The sequence below is a fragment of the Centroberyx gerrardi genome, chromosome 8, assembly GCF_048128805.1.
Source record: "Centroberyx gerrardi isolate f3 chromosome 8, fCenGer3.hap1.cur.20231027, whole genome shotgun sequence".
Lineage (NCBI taxonomy): Eukaryota > Metazoa > Chordata > Actinopteri > Beryciformes > Berycidae > Centroberyx > Centroberyx gerrardi.
Window position 1 is genome coordinate 13,971,694 of NC_136004.1, and position 17,618 is coordinate 13,989,311.

Genomic DNA, 17,618 nt, shown 5'->3' on the forward strand with positions numbered 1-17,618 from the left:
TTACAAAGTTAGTACCAGTGATGGGAGGTAAAACCCATAATAACAATAACTGTTTTAATGTACCATATTTCATTGTATTCCCCACTCATATGTGTAAAACAAAACTTAAGTAAAGTAGGAGTCAATTCTTTAAAAAAAAATACTCAAGTAGAAGAAAAAATGTAGAAATTAAAAATATACAGAAAATTACTGTTAAATATGTAGTTATGTACAGCAACTACAGTACTTATAAGTGGTTACTTAATACCTCTAAATGTAAGTAATTTTTCAATAGACATTGCTTCTTCTGTGAAAGAAACCAACCTAAACAACATCCACCTACAGTGTATTTATATTAACAGCAACAGTCTGCTCCTATATCACAAAGATACCAACATACTCCACGCTACACCTATTGTACAAAGTATCTCATACACCTATTGAACTTACACCTGGACCGTATTCTGCCCACACTGGCTCTTCAAATGGGAGGGAATAGTAATCTCAAGTAGTATAAAGCTTAATTATCTTCCATTCAGAAATTGATCTAGGAGCACATAAACATAAATAAAATGCATGGCAGAAGAACAAACAAACAAAAACGCACGGCTCCACCCCCAAGAGAAATGTTTGGAGAACCCTGGAATGCTAGGTCAGAGATACTAACACAGGGTGGTGGATCTACAGTAAAGAGCCATAAGGGGCTAGACTGTGTTGGTGCTCATGCTGTTGTTGGTGACATGGCCCTCCTATAGATGCCTTATCACAAACTGACCTTTAAGACCCAGCGTGGAATAACAGAGACGGACAGACTGGCAGACGTACTGTAAGCTCATGCATCGTACACTGTGCTGCTGTTTATGGAATTCATAAACAGCTATACGTCTGGCTAGCAATCTGACAGAATGTAAATGGGATTCCCAAACAGGCTCGGAGTTGGCCCTCCTGGCAGCTATAGCATCTCTGCCCACCCAAGGTCAAGGCAAGAACAGGCAGGTCAGGGTCAGACTGGGCTGGTGGAGGGGTGGAGGGAGAGGAGGTTCGGAGGCCATGTCAAGCTGACGGATGGGGATATAGTGAATTCACACTGGGGTGCCCCTGTACACACACACACACACATACACATACACACAACCCTCATGACTTTATACATCTCACAAGGCTCCTGCACTAACTAACCACACCAAAGGTTACAGAATCGAAAGTGGAAAGTTAACTCTCGTCCTGAAAATCCCTCCGTTTCTCTCTCCACGTCTACACATATCACTGTCCTCTCCAATTGTCCTGTATTTTCATAATTCTATTTCTGAACAGCTCTGATTAATTTCTACTTTTGTTGGGGCTGATCAATTAGGGAATAGGTGGATGGAGACCATTCTGCTGTCCATTACTGTGTCTAGAAAAAGTGCGGTGTAAAACCTGTCTGCACATGATTAGTTCCTAATTTTGTTGGGTCAATCAAACTGGGAATCAGGCAAGAAAGACTGTCACAATGCCCATTCATTATCATTACTGCAACTGTAAAAACAGAGATAGCAATAGGCAGAAATGTACTAATTGTCCATAGCAGCATGCTGAATGTCTCTCCAGAATATTCCCTGTTGACATGATGTTGTTTTATTATTCCTGCTCATTCAGTTTGAGGAAGTTTACTTATATAACTTATTAACCTCTCTGTTGGTCTTACTTTTTTTTAGTTTTTTTCCCTCTCTGTTTTCTGACTGTCACTCAGTCACAGCCTCTCTTTGTCAAGCTTCCCTCCCTTTTATCTCTTGTGTTTACCCTCCCTCTCTCCTCATCCTCCACTCTGGGTGCAGGAACTGTTGATGTCTAAGCTGAGTGGAACGGCAGACTCACCTGATGATCCTCCTCACATGGTGAATTTTGATCTTGGCTCTGAAGGTCATGTGGCTCCAGCCTGTTTCAACCCTCTCACCCAGTTTGACCACATTGGCAGGAAGAAGCTGGATCAGGTTAGTCAAGCAGGGGTCATTTTTGGCAGCGAACAATTGAAAAAAAAATATTCATGGTCCATTTATTATCCCCATGAAATGTCCAAGGCATTCCCATGATTATGTGTGCCGCTTCATGATTAATCTAGCCCTTGTACTATGTGTGTGTTGGCATGCATGTGATGTGCAGGGTCGCGTCTGTTAAACTTTCTGCCAAGGCCAGTAGTAGAGTGTTGGGGGTTAGGAGTTGTTATGAGTCTCTAGTGAACTGGATACTGTGGCGCTCTCTGAAGTTGTCGGCTCTTTCTGGAGCTCAGCTTCCTTATTCTCCGTAGGTCGCTGCCTCCCCAAGCAGGAGTCAGGCTGCCAGGAAGAAAAGAACATTAAAAAGGTGAAAAAGATGACAGAAGTTTTTTTTTTCCTTAGAAAATTGAATAATGTTAAAAGGGAGTGCAGCCTTAAAGTGCACTTCTTCAGGGCTTTGAACCATACACCCTCCTACCCCAAACTTTCCCCCCAGAGTGCCACCAAGATGTTAAGTTAATTGTTAGATATTTTCTCCTTAAAGGGGATAAGTCTAGCTACAGGTAGTTTTGGTTCCATGTGAGAGTTTTCAGCTTCGCTCCTCTCTCCCCCTACTGTCAAGGGAAATAGCAGTAATATCACACAAAACAATCAACAAAGGCTAATATTTCTTCAGACAGGCTTGTGTGTGTCTTTCTACTTTTTTTAAGTGGATTAGATGTATTTATACATTTGTGATTCCCTGTAATGTACCTGTGTTGCTGCTATTGTTTTTGAAGAACAGACACGTTCTAATCCTAAGACTTGGCCTGTTTTCTGCTTATCACAGGAGGCTGCATAGCTTTGCATAGAAACACCCTATTAAGAGAATGATTAAAATGCCTTCTCCGCTTCAGGTGCCTGTGTTGTTTGTCAAATAAAATGGAGGGAGGAGGAAAAAAAACGCTAGATCCATCAATCACCTAAGAGGAAGGAGTGGAGGGGGAGGGAGGGATGGAGGGAGCGAGTTGAGTTCTCCTCCTTTTGTCAATAAAACTCAGCCTGGAGTTAAGAGTGACATTTTGGCAATCAAAGCAATCTGATTTTTATTTGCTTTCCCAATATGGTGCTAGTGCCGAGTGTGTGTGTGTGTGTGTGTGTGTGTGCGTGCGTGAGAGAGAGAGAGAGAGAGAGAGAGAGAGAGAGAGTGAGAGGGGGTTGGCGGGGTGCCATTGAAGATGGAGAGAAAAAAAAGCAGAGCAGTCAGAAGAGTAACGACTCCCTCCCAAAATTGATTTATCTTTCTATAAATGATGGCTACATCCCCCCAAATGGATTTATAAATTAATTGCTGTCTTATTGGAATAAAAACCTTCTTGTGCGGACATGATTGATCGCCCGGTGTCGGTGGCCTGTGTTGGGGACCCCCCTCCTCCTTTGTTAGTGGGTCCCAGCTGGAGCGGTAATGCACTGATGGTATTAACCCTGATTAATAACTAACAATAGGCTATCCTCATACATCAACAGAGTGCCGTAGCCGACTGGGCATGGGACTGGCCGAGGCTGCTGCCAGCCTATCAGGGCATGAGTCGGGTCACCTTCAAAACTCTGCTGGCCAACAGGTAAAACAGTACTTTCACTCACTGTTACCTACATACACTTGTGTGCATGTACAGTGTGTGTGTGTGTGTGTGTGTGTGTGTTTGCACTTGCAGACGTGAGTGTGAGAGTGACTGTGTCTTTTTCTATTTCATGTTTTCATTACGTTCCTCGCAGGTGTTTTTGTTTTTGAGCCGTCTTTTCATGAAATAAAAGCCCCGCTCCGCAGAGACATGCGCGGCATCAGTAGTGTCTTTACCTGTACAAAATGAGATGTTCACTGGGGACTCCTGAAACAAGTTCCCTTCCTCCCCGAATTCCCTTTTGACTAAACTTCGGCATAAGCTTCTGTCATCGGGGATCATATAGCCTCGCTGCTCTTCATCAGAGGTTCAAACTTCCACTTTGTTCAAAGGCCAAGGGCTCCTGTGACTTCTACAGTGGAGGCAGAGCTGCGGGAAGAGCTCTTTGGAAAAGAAGAAATGTTAGAGTATTATAACATGCTGTGTGTCTGGTGAAGCATAGAATCATATCTTGGTGAATCGCATGCATGCACATATGTATGTCTGTATGTGTGTGTGTGTGTGTGTGTGTGTGTGACTGACTGTACTGTGTGCACGGACAAAATGTTAGCAGAGTTTCATGATTGAGGTACGCCTGCTCTGTGGTACTTCCAAGGTCTTATAGCCTTGAGGGAGAGAGAGAGTGGGTGAGAGAGTGAGAGAGAGAGAGAGGTAGTTAGGGATGGAAAGAGAGTGGCTAGCTCAGATCTTGGTGTCACCTGATTGAAGAGTTTTTCTCCCAAGTCCACCTCTCCTGTCCCTCACGTCCCCCCGCCCCACACCCCACCCACCCCTCCTCCTCCTCCCCTGTTCTGCTCTGCAACGGGGGCATAAATATTTATGCAGGTATGTGACACATATTAGATGGCAATACTTCAGGCTGTTCCCTGTTCTCCATTCACAGCTGTCACGCTGCCAGCTATCAGGGAGCCATGGGGCTACTGCACCTTGTCTCCACGCCTACGCCCAATCCATTCTAAATCACCGCCATTGTAACACACACACACACACACACACACACACACACACACACACACACACACACACACACCTTTCTAACAAAGGGCAAGCTCTGCATCTGCCAAGGACACAGGTCTAATAAGGGTGAAGTACGCGGCTCTGTGCTGTGCTATGTGGCCTCGACGCCGCTACCCACACACACACACACACACGCACACACACACACACACTCCATTCTTCGTCCCCCTATGTGCTGCTTTGTTGCATGTGTTAAGACAGATACTGTCAGTGCTTGCCTCAGCCAAATTAATGTTGGATCATTCATGAATAGCAGCTGAATGAAGTGTATCATTAAGTGAGAGAGGAGGGAAGGGAGAGAGGGATAGAGAGATAGAGAGAAAGAGAGGGAGAGAAAGAGAGATATTGGCATTGCAGTGTTGGAGCCAGACATGAAAGAGAGTGTGAGTGAGATGGAGAGAGAGCAGTCAATAATGACAAAAGTAACAAAAAGTATGAGGATGGCTGTAGAAATTGGGGGTGGGAGGGGGTAAAGGTTATATAATTCACCCTAATCTCACAGTATCAAAGTGTCTGAGATTCTGTCATTTGCCTCATTAGCGTCTCTTTGTTGCGCCAGAGTAGCAGATTTCATGGAGGATTTGGAACGGCTGAGACGCTCGCACAGTGCAGGAAGTTAGTTTCACGGCTGACGACATGTAAGCTGTCAAAGTTTCCCCAGATCCATCTCCGACTCGAAAATATCTCTCAAGCTATGGAAGGCCATTCATAGGATAAGCGCACTGATGTTGGATCCATAGATCCATTAGTTAGAGCAGATAAGGATAATGCTTTCTCCGTAACCTCAGACTGAAGTGCCCTAGGCTGTTTTCATTGTGATTTTCGCAACAATTGCTCTTTTACTACCTCCAGTTGCTGGACAAACCACAGGATATAATCTTACAGACTTGACAATATTTATAGTAATGACCCTGTCTTGTACTGTACAAAAAATACCTATCATCCCGACCTTGTGACGCTCTGTATTTTCTGTCTTACAAGTTTTAGTCTCCTTGAATGACTTCTCTTCTCTGTGCACAGCCAATAGATTTCCCCTCCCCGGACTGTGTGAGTTAGCAGTGTGGCCCATTGGCCTCCTATATATTGTTGCAGTGGCAGGACAGTTATTGTGCCCGGGGTTTATATCACATTCTAATGGAGCCAGGCAATGAGTTAAGGGCGGTAGGCTTTTACACCAGGGCTGTTAAATCACTGCTCAGATGACTTCATTAGCAGGGCAGGACACATGCTGAGACACATGCACACACACACACACACACACACACACACACACACTTGCTCTTTCTCTCTCCCTTCATCCCTCACACACACACACACACATACACACACACAAAGAGACACTTTCACCCTGCTACCTTGACGTTGTAGCGCTGGGGCCAGACAGGAGGGAGAGTGGATTTATACAGGTGTGTGTGTCCTTCTTTGTCACCTGTCACTTCGGTTCCCTCAGCACGATGGCTCATCCATCATCTGCAGATTGAGCTTTTCAGCAGAAACCAGACTGATTAATACTACCCTAGGACCCCCAGGGTTGTTGACTGGCTGACTGGCTGACCTGGCTCACTGGCTGGCTGGATGCTCGGGTGCTTGGATGGATGGATGGATGGAAGGGTGAAATGTGGCTGCCAGTGGGTGCGCTAACTTTTTAGCTTGCTTGCTGGCTGGCTTACTGGCTGACTGACTGGTGGGCTGGCTTGATGACTTACTGACTGGTTGGTTGGACGGATGGCGGGAGCGATGAATGGTGGAATGGCTAGCTGGCTTAATGGCTGGCTGAATGGCATTTTGACTGGCTGGCTGGCAGGCTGACTAACCTGTTGTTTGGCTGGCATGCTTTGAAGAATGACATGTCTGGAAAAATGGATTGGTGGATGGATAATGGACTGACTGACTGACTGGGGAGATAGCTGGTTGACTGGTTTGCTGACTGAGACACCCAGCCGTGTTTTACCCTGACTAGCTGACCCTATACAGTATACAGTCTGGCCTCGTCTCTAGAGAATGCCAACTATTTGATCCTTACATGCTTGCATACTTTGTTTGAATGAGATTTAATTGGCATTTTTACCCAGGTTGTTCTGTTTCCTTACCTCTTGTACATGTCTTTTCATGGCACCCAGCTCACTGCTGTTCTGAATGCACACAACATTCATGATAAGTTCCAGTCTGGTTTCCGTCAGAAGCATTCCACTGAAACGGCTCTTCTCAGAGTCTCCAATGACATCATGATGTCTTCTGATGTGGGTGAATGCTCCGTTTTGGTGCTGCTGGATCTTAGTGCAGCTTTCGATACTGTAGATCACTGTATTCTGATCGAAAGGCTTAGGCAGTGGGTGGGTGTCTCTGGGAGCGCCCTGGACTGGTTCTCCTCCTATCTCTTGGATAGGAGTTTTTCTGTGTCGGTTGGTCCCTACATGTCTGCAACTGCTGCCCTATCCTGTGGTGTGCCCAAGGGTTCTGTTTTGGGTCCTATCTTATTTGCTTTATATATGCTTCCCCTAGGACTGATTATTAGCAAATTTAAAGGTGTTTCTTATCACTGCTACGCTGATGATATTCAGCTGTACATCTCTTTTAAGCCAGATAAGACTGACAAACTGTCTGTTTTGCACGATTGTCTGATTGCCATTAAGGACTGGATGGCCAACAACTTTCTACAGCTTAACGCAGACAAGACTGAGGTTCTTATTATTGCTTCAGACAGTACCGTTTCCAAGGTTGCTCAGTGTATTGGGTCCCTTTCCTCAACTGTACGGTCTAACCTTAGAAATCTTGGTGTTATTTTTGATCAGGCTATGTACTTTGATCAACATATTAAGTCATTGTCCCGTACATGTTTTTTCCATCTTAGAAACATTGCCAAACTCAAGTCTGTTGTGTCACAAGCTGAGTTGGAGATGATTATTCATGCCTTTATATCATCCCGCCTGGACTACTGTAATTCCCTTTTCACATGCCTCAGCAAGTCATCCCTGGACCGTCTACAAATGGTCCAGAACGCTGCTGCAAGGCTGTTGACCAGGTCCAGCAGGACGTCTCACATCACACCCATCTTAGCTTCCTTACATTGGCTTCCCATCAAGTTTAGGATTCAATTTCTAGGATTCAATTCAAGTTCTTGTATTCACATATAGAGCCCTGCATGGTCAGGCACCTGCGTACATCTGCGATCTGCTCCCTACATTACCAGCAGGTCACTTAGGTCTTCCGACCAGGGCTTACTGGTTGTCCCTCGCTCTAGGCTCAAAACAAAAGGTGATTGAGCCTTTGAAATTGTGGCACCTAAACTATGGCATGCTCTCCCACTGGACTTAAGATCTGCGGTCTCTGTTGACACTTTTAAAAAGCAGCTGAAGACTCATCTCTTCAGACTGGCCTTTGTCTAGCCTCTTGTGTCTGTATTTCTGTGTGTTTTTATGTCCTTTGTTTTTATGTTTTATTGTTTCTTACTATTTGATGGTCTTATTTTAACTATTTTACTCCTGTGAAGCACTTTGTGACTTTGCTCTGTGAAAGGTGCTATATAAATAAACTTTACTTACTTACTTACTTACCCTCTTTTCACTTCCATAAACCCCTTCCATACTTATCACGATCATGTCAATTATAAGAAAAAAAGAGACTGATGAATGGCTGACCGTCTCGTACCTACATCTCTCCTCCTTCATGTCCTTCATATTCATCACCATCTTTCCATTGAATGTGTAATACTGATGAAATAGCCATGTGAATTGTGAAATAAAAGTAGAACTGATTTCTCTCTCATTTGAAAGAGGGATGTGAATACCAGAGAATCACCACACCATACTGTACTCAGGAAGCAAGGTTCATGGGCAGACTTCAGCAATGTTTTAGGTCCAGAGTCCACAGGCTTTTAAGAGAACTGAATGGAAAGCATGTATGGATCGTGAATGTATCAATCCTATTGATGTGTATTCACTCAGTTCCTTTACAGTGACTCTCTAGTATGAAGCAAAAAATAGTTACACTGTTTTGCCGTACTAAAATCTTCATGTTAGATATCTTGAATATGTTACTGAACTTTCACTTTGAATGAGAAATTGCCCAATAGAATTACGGTTAGTTGTCATAATCTATGGATTGAGATGTGTCCACATTGCCTCACTCATTTATTTCAAGGTTGGAGCTCTTGCCATTTGTTGTAGAGGCATAGTAGTCAAAGCGCTGAGTGATTGAACTGACACTGAATAGTTTCTCGTCAACCAGTGATCTGTGAATGAATAACTCTTCTCTTTTGTCCTTGTTCACCCTTTGACATCCTCTTTGTTTCATGAACACTTGTAACTCACTCACAGCATACTTTTACCTTTTTGGACTGCGAAACAGTCAAAAGAAACACGATCCCTTTGTAGGTTTGATTTCAATTAACTGCAACAATGCTGGTCTTTCTCTTTCCCCTTCCTCTCTCATTATGTGTTATCAGGCCTTTATGAACTGTAGTCTACACTGTGTCTTTTGTTTCCCTTCTCCATCAGGAAAAAAAAAAAAAACTTTCAAAAAGAGGTTGGCCAAACATTGAAGTCACATTTTAACTGTCATCTGCCAAGGTGACTTCTTGAGCCAGTTTGCACGTGTGTGTGTGTGTGTGTGTGTTTGTGTGTGTGTGTGTGTGTGTGTGTGTCAGAGAAGGTCCTCTGACCTGGTTGATAAGGGGTAGCCAAGTATGAGAGATGAAGCTTCATGTGTCACAGGGCGGCCCTTCCACTCCATCATAAGGACCTCATACCATCCAAGGACATTCATGCTTACATCTACAACACCGCTCCACTACTCTGGGTCCCGTCCCCTAAAACCAGTGCAAGAACACACAAAGATTATCGTTATACACTGGCCTATGATCGAACTTAGATGTCCTTAACTCTATGTTGTCTTCAGAAACTCTATCATTTAATTCTGTGCCTTCTCTATACCGCAACAATTGGCCTATACCATTTTTTTTATATCTTTACAGCTAACACGAGTAAACAGTCATCCCTTATCGCCCACATTTCAAAGCTGCCATCCAAAGTAAGAGTGTCTTTAGTAGCAGCACTGACCCGTAAATTTGAACTACGGTGCAGCTATACTGTAACTACTGAACACTAAAGCATTTTCCCTGCATTGTCTCATTGTAGCTGTTACCTCTCAGGTCCATAACAATAGCACTTTGTGGAAAAATGCCAGTCTGTGGCGTTCTCTTGCTTGAGCGGCTCCTTAAATTGCGGCGATAGACGCTTGTGCTTTCAGGAAGTGGGCAATCGCCATCTGTTCCTGGGCGCTGCCATATGGCGGGCCTTTTTCTCAGGGAATAAAATAAAAACAAATATGTCAGAATGTTCGTCTTCCTCCACGGACGCTGATCAACCTGGGGAGAAGCTGGATCTCAGTGTGTCTGGATTAATGGTCTTGCTTTACGCTTCAGGGAATGAGGGAGTGTGTGTGTAGGTGGGTGGTGGGGTTTTGTGTGTGTGTGTTTATGCGCACACTCGTGCACATTTATGTATCTGCAAGTGTCTTTGCAGTCATTTATCTGACTTTAAGGGCGATGTTACCATAGCATTTTTAGCAGCTGGTTGCCCTAGTCTTGGAAGCATTAAACATCACAGGAGAAAAGAGCTCTCAAGGTTAGCCAGAGTGACATTTCATGGCTGCCGCTGCTGAAGGAACAGAAGAAACGCTCTCAAGCCATCGTCAGGCTCTCCGTCTTGCGAGGCCGGAAATTCAAAAGACTTGTCACTTCTGAAAATCAGGAGTGTGTGATGTGTCATTGAGGAAGGGCTTCTTTCTTCTCTCGTCGATCCCCTCGTGTGTGTCCCCTCCGCTGACTGACAGCTTGGGACGGGAGTTTGTGTTGGTGGAGACAGAATACATCTTTTGTCTGCTTGGTTATACATGGTGTGTTTTGTCTTCGCTAGCCCTGGACAGCACTGACACATTGAGGTTTTCATTAGCCGTAAGCAGGTGGCGGGGAGAGGGACGAGTGTGTGTGTGCGCATGTGTCTGTGTTTATGTGTCCGTGCATGCCTATGCGCGCATATGCATCTGCACTGCACCACCTTGTATACTGTATGCGTGTCATGGAGGGCGTACATGTGTCTGCCTGCGTGTGTGTGAATGTTCACTCTTATATTTGAGTGTGTGATATTTGGAGGTTTGCTCCAAAGGCGAATAAATCAGTGATGCCTGGGATAAGGCCGTGGCCCCTCCTCAAACTGCACAGACAAGCTGAGAGGCTCATTAATCAAACGGCCAGTCACAGATGTGATGGCTTCCACACAAACCGCCAGCAGACTGTGAAAGTCACATCCAACAGAGTCAACTGTCAGCCAGGCAGGCAGGCAGGCAGGCAGGCAGGCAGGCCGCACTTTTCTCTCTCCTCTTTCCTTCCCTCTCCTCTCTCTCTCTCTCTCTCTCTCTCTCTCTCTCTCTCTCTCTCTCTCCCTCCCTCTCTCTTTCCCCTCGGTTGTATTTATCTCTCGGTCTCCCCTCACCTCCTCTCACCTCCAGCGTGATGCCTCGGTGTGATACATCTGAAATATTTGTCTTGTCCCTCTAAAAACGAGCTGGAGGGTCAAGGCAAATCTATCTTCTCGGAGAGTGGTCATGGTCAAACCATTCTAGAGACATGAGACATCAGTCATTACAGTGTGCTGTTCTCTGTGGTTACAGCAGGCTATTACAGTTTGTGGTACAGTACAGTGGGAGCATATCTTTTCCCCAACCTCAGCGATACAGGCTGAATGGTAACCTTAGGCGGTAAATCCTAATTCATTGAGTTTAGGGTATGGGAGTTGAGATTTTGTTTGGGCTATGCATAGGGTTGGGTTAAGATTAGGGCATAATAGACATAATATGAAGCAAGGTGAATATGTTGTGTTTATTGTGTGCCTTGCATTTGGGGGAAAATGTTCTTGCCTCTTTCATATATGAAAATGAGTTTCCCTGCCATTTCTTTCAAAAACGTGGAAACACTTGAAACCATTGGAAACCGTGGAAACCAACTTTCAAACCATTTGACTGGTTCAAGCCACCTGCACTCCTAAGGTCTTTGAATTAGTTTCTATTGCAGTTAGTGCGCAGTGCTTAGGCCACAGAGCAACCTTGCATCTCTACAGGATTATCAGTTTATCCCTCGTGCTATTGTGAACTCTCTGCAATTTCATCTCACCTCTTTATATTTTGTGTTATCCTCTGATAAACTCTGTGCCTTCAGATCATTTCATAACATAAATAGCAACCTCTACGATTGTTCCAACCTCGGATGGTTAGATGGTTGGAGAGTCTCTCTGTAACACCAGAACTAAATGAAAATTCCACTTAATCTACCGTTAAGCCCTCCAAGGATGGATGGAAGGCTGGGTGGAACAGGGACAAGACAAAGCCACCCGTTCCCGATTAAAAATGGCAAGTCCCAAGGCTCCCCGAATGCACTGGGGCATTCGATGCTACAAATATAAAGACAGTGCTCCACACTGCAATAGAAAGCTTGCTGTTGTCTCCTGTTTGGTGGCCTATAGTGGTGGAGGCAATGAATTAGTGTTGTCATGATGTCAGAATTTTGTCTTCAGTACCAATAGTAAGTTTAATTCCATACTCCTACAATACCATGGCAAACATGAAAAACCATTCAATAATTTTTTAACTTAACTCGCTAAGTTAAGTTAACTTTTGCTCAGAGGTTTTGATATGTCAGCTGTGTATCTGTCTTTGTAAGCGTAATAATTCCATATTTTGCTTCTGGCACAGGTTTTGTCAACCAGTTTAGATTGACTGGGATTCCGTTCAAGACATGGTGGACTGTTTGACGCTGTTGCCACGTCTCCAGCTGTTTTACTCAGTTGAATTTTGCGCTGACTGCTGCAGTCCACTGTCAAGAGCCAGACTGCAGCTCTGTCTGTTCTTCTTCTTCTTCTTCTTCTTCTTCTTCTTCTTCCAATCCAAGTGCTATCCGCATGTATACTACGCCTTCTGGAGGTGACATTGAAATGGAATTTTAGCCCAAAGTTTAAAAGTTTATACAATTCAATATTGAATTGAATAATGAACATTAAAAGAATGAAATTTCAGCTATCGTGACAACATACCATGAATGAGCGCTGTGCTGCATATGCTGTAAGTAATAGTGGTGGTGGTGATGGTATTATTGTTGATGATGGCGTTGTGATATTAATAGTGATCGTGGTCGTAGCAACACATCAGTGATAGGCCTCCATTGCTGTTCATAACATAGACAAGTGTGAATGTGTATGTTAATATTAGTAGTTAGTATTTGCGTGTGTGTGTGTGTGTTGGGGGTCTCTAGCCTAGTGGTTAGAGAGAGCGTGCCTAAACTGTAAGGTCTCAGATTTGATCCCAGCAACAGCAAAGTCTCCTGTTTAAGTGTCCTTGAGCAAGACACTGAACCGCATTCAGTGGAAGTCACTCTGGATAAGGGCATCAGCTGAATGCCTAAATCGTAATGTGTGTGTGTGTTCGCACACGCGTGTGTGTGTCTGTGTCTGTATGAGTGGTGATGGTTTGTTTTTGTGGTACATCACGAGGTTGTATCCTGTCGCCAGGCTCATTAGCCCGTCGGCGGCGCCCATGCTGCCCCAGCCAATCGCTGCTCTCCGCTCGGCTGTGCCATTTGCATGTGGTCCAGGAAGAGATAATTAGAGGGATCTCTGCCTGTCACTGTTAATCTGGGACTTAGTGAAGGGCTGTGACGCCGACGTGCTGATGGACTGACACACATGTCCGCACACACACACACACACACACACCCACTGGCATCACATACACACACACACACAAACACTAACACAAACATACAAATGCATGCACGCACACACCCACACACACACACTAGCATCATACACATGCAGACACACATGCACACGCACACGCACGCGCACACACACACACACACACACACACACACACACACACACACACACACACACACTAGCATAAAACACACAAATGCACTCACTTACAGAGAAACCTCACACACACAGGGCCTATACACTCTCTCCCCTCTCTCCTTACCTTTCTCTCTCTCTCTCTCTCTCTCTCTCTCTCCCTCTCTCTCTCTGCCACTAAGCTTGGCACAATAATCTCAGGTAAGACCAGCATAGTTTTGGTTTTTGACTCTGTCTCTCTGTTTGACCTGTGACCGGTAGTGTTGTCATGTAAACATTGCTTTATTCTTTTTTTTTCTCCTACTATTTTACAGTCAAATATATCTGAGCTGCTTCTCCATTGGTATGTGAATGGCGGCATGTTGACTCAGTGGCTGTTTACACCAGTTGTACTACGCTGTTGACACAGGTTTTAGATCCCTGTTCAGATAGACTGTGTGCTTGTTGCTTCCCAAACAGGCAGAATGCTCAGTAAGCCTTTTGAACAAGCCCAGCTGTCAGCCCTATATACTCTCTCACACACACACACACACACACACACACACACACACACACACACAAACACTTGCCTGCACACATCCGTATCATCCGTAGGCACGCATACAAACAAACGGCAGTATGTACACGTGCACATGTACATGCACAGGCACAGGCACGCATCCATCCACACACACTCCAACACACAAACTCACTCACACATCGCTGATTGGCAGGCCTCCTGTTTTCCCATAATTCCAACTGATTTATCCAATCAATCCCACTTGGAGAGCTGCTAAAGCGTTGACTAATATTAAGAGTAGAACATGCGACAATTAAAACCTCCTTCAGGTAATTACAGAGCTGGTTTAGCAGCAAACAACTGAAGCATTTTATACGTGTTGCCTGTGTGTTTGGGCTGTTTTACTTCTACCTGTTTGAGAGTTAATGTAGGGAAATGAGGTAAATCTGTGTATGTTACCACCTTTTAATGAAAATGTCACATATTATGTAAAATATCACATCATTAGCTGTATGCATCTGTGCAGATATTGACACTGTTCACTGAATGGAATGTCAGAGACAATGTTTTTTCTTGTACAAGTAAAACCCAACCCCTGTGTAAAATGGTGGATAGGTGTTCTTGTCTCTGCAAAACCCTTTTTTTCCCCCACCCAAATGACAGCTAGGCCTTTTTGCACATGATTGTAGCCACTGTGGGACTGTTTAATGGTGCATGTTGAGAGAGAGGGTGAGCACCGGTGCTGACCTCCTCTGTCCTGCTCTGTGACCCTGTGTCACCACTGATGGCACATAATAGTTGACACTTGACTTTAGGGGCTCTTTAAGTGCCAAGAGCGACCGAGGGCCTGGATTCATATTCTAATACAGGTCATCTGTGTACTCGGCCCCTCTGCCTTTTGTCTAGTAGCTCTTCCTCTTTTCCTTTGCCTTTCTTTATCACTCTCTCTCTCTCCTTTCTCTTTCCTTCTCTTGTCTCGCAGACAAAAACACACACACACACACACACACACACTTAGACCTACTCAGACACACTTTTGCTGAATTGAAATATCCCGTCCCGCCCTCCTGTCCCTGTACCATTACAGGTAAGCACAGAGGTGTACTTGTCTTGACACTTGTCTTGACAAATCTGAAGACAGCTCAAGTGAACACTCCACCTGGAATCAACCCTGATGCCCCCTCTCTTCATGGCTCTCTCCTCTCCTCTCCTCTCCTCTCCTTTTCTATTTCTGACTCATCCCTTCCTTTGCTCCCCTCTCACTCACCCACTCACTCTTGTCAGTATCCTCTTGTTTCCTTGCATGCAGCCGCTCTGTTTTCCTGGCTTCATGTGCCTTTCACTCTCCACACCACAGTGCAGATAAATATTTCAGAATATGGACTCAGCGAACGGGATCATTCATTATGTCACTCTCTCCTTATTGGCTCGCACTACAAAACGTGGTGGCCAGGCAGGCGGTCTTGCTGTTGCAAACGGCAAGTGTGTGCTTGCACTCTCCCTTCTCCTTTCTATTTCCCCCACCTTTAGCCCTCTTTACTGTATGTTTCTTTCAACTCTCTCTTTTTCCTCGCCCTATCTCCCACCCTCTCTCTCTCTTCTATCTTCTTAGAGAAACCATCATGGGTCATGCTCTTCTGAGTCTTTGATCATGGAGTAGTCTTTCAGCATGTTGACTACAAGGCCTCTCACCTCCCCAGTGGTTGTTGCAAAAGAGGGGGCACACTTATCTGGCTGCTATGATGTTGATGGTTGAAAGCATTTGCTGATGTTGAAAGCTCATCTCTATATGTGTGTGTGTGTGTGTGTGCGTGTGTGTGTGTGTGTGTGTGTGTGTGTGTGTGTGTGTGTGTCCACTTAGACATGATCAAAGACCCTGTTATAGCATTGGGTTGTGATCACGTTGTAACTACATTCTGGGTTGGTTGATAAGCAAGGTATTCTGTACCTACTGTATCTGACATAGACAAGATAATGATTATGTCATGACACAGTTGTAATCAGGAAAACGAATAAATAAATAAATAAATAAATAAAAAAACCCTCCAAGCTTTAAATTTGCGCATTCTTTCAGAATAGCTTAAATGGTTGGAACTTAGATTCCCTACCACTGCAAACATTTGCATTTCATCCACATCTATTTGTTCAATTATTGCATGGAAAACCTCCTTCCCTGCGCCATAATGGGTTTGTCCTCAGGGCACAAGCTCTGGTTCAAATAGAAAAAGCCATTTTTCCTTTACACCTCATGTGTGTAAAAGATGGTTGGGTGTCTGAGAGCTTCGCCGCTCCATCCAACTGCAGAATTCTCCCCTTTGTAAGATGCAGGGGATGGCCTTGATGTGACAGCTTGCGATGTTAGCCCAAGTTGTTTTTGACAGAAGACAAAGAAAAAGAGAAGGAGGCAAAGAAAAAATTGAAACATAAAGGCAACGCATTGGAATTTTTCTTCTGAGGTGGATTGCCTTTGCAGGAATCAATTCTTTCTCTCTCTCTCTCTATTTTTTTTAAGAAAAACATCTTTGTTTTTCTCTGTATCTTTGCTTTGTCATGACTGTTAAGAACAGCCTGTTTGATTGAATTTGCCCCTGGAGACATTTAGTGATCTTGATGGATTCTTTGGATGCATGACCCAGGCTTGCTGGAAGCATCTTTTTCAGATGTTGTTTTCTATGACATTATGAAAACCGCTCTTCCCTTCGCAGCAGACTGAATGGAGTGTGGTATTGTTTGACATATTGTGCTGCTACATGACAGTCTATGAGAATGCCAATGACAATCATAGGAAAGGACATTTAGATTACTGTAGAGGCTCCCTGCCCTGTCTCTTTCTATCCGGCCACCTATCACTCCATCCGTTTTGTAATCTGTCTTCTCTTCATCTTGAGTTTGACTTGTAATGATGAAGAGCTGGTCAGAGGGGTATAGGATGTGCGTATGCGTGTGTGTGTTTGTGTGTGAATGCAAATGTATCTGTATGTGAGCGCTTTTTGTTTTTCAAGCAGGTGTTTTTGTGTGAATGTGTGGGTCTCACGAGTGTGTACATGCATACAGTACGTGTGCAGTATGTGTGCCGGCATGCATGTGTGTCCAGTACCTCTGTACCCTCGCTGGGTCCGAGTGTGACCCTTGGGCTGCACCTAGCAATCAGTCAGCTGAGCCCTCCTGTCTGAGTGTTCCTCCTCCAGCCCCATGCAAGAGCCCTCCTTATCACCATGTGGTAGACCTTCCCTCTGCCCCTCACTGTTCTCAAGGTGAGCCTCACTCGTAACGCGGCCTTTCTACCTCGACTATCCTTCACATACACCTTCGTTGTATCTAACCATCCTCCGCTTATTACCTGCAATCTAGCAAAAGGAGGGTGAATGTTGAAGCTTTTACCTTCCTTCCAGCTCTTCTTCTCAAGGTGAGCCTCTCCCGGTGCTTTCTCTGCACCACCAGCCCTCTATCCACTACTTACTATTAACACACATCTGACAAAGGAGTGGAAGTTGAAAGGTGGCCCATCCCGCCTCTCTCAGCCTTGCTTCCTCTCAAGGTGAGTCTCACCCTGCTCTCATCTTTTCTCTTTCTCTGCTCCGTTTTG

General features: G+C 44.7%; 1 protein-coding gene across 1 annotated transcript in view; it reads left to right on the forward strand.

Annotated features, from left to right (window-relative positions):
- The window catches only part of kiaa0825 (KIAA0825 ortholog), a 115,774-nt gene that overhangs the window by 46,447 nt on the left and 51,709 nt on the right, over positions 1–17,618 (forward strand). Inside the window, exons 20-21 of the mRNA XM_071927495.2 lie at positions 1,797–1,952; positions 3,462–3,556. Coding sequence (XP_071783596.2) covers positions 1,797–1,952; positions 3,462–3,556 — 251 coding nt within the window. The remainder of the gene's footprint in view (positions 1–1,796; positions 1,953–3,461; positions 3,557–17,618) is intronic.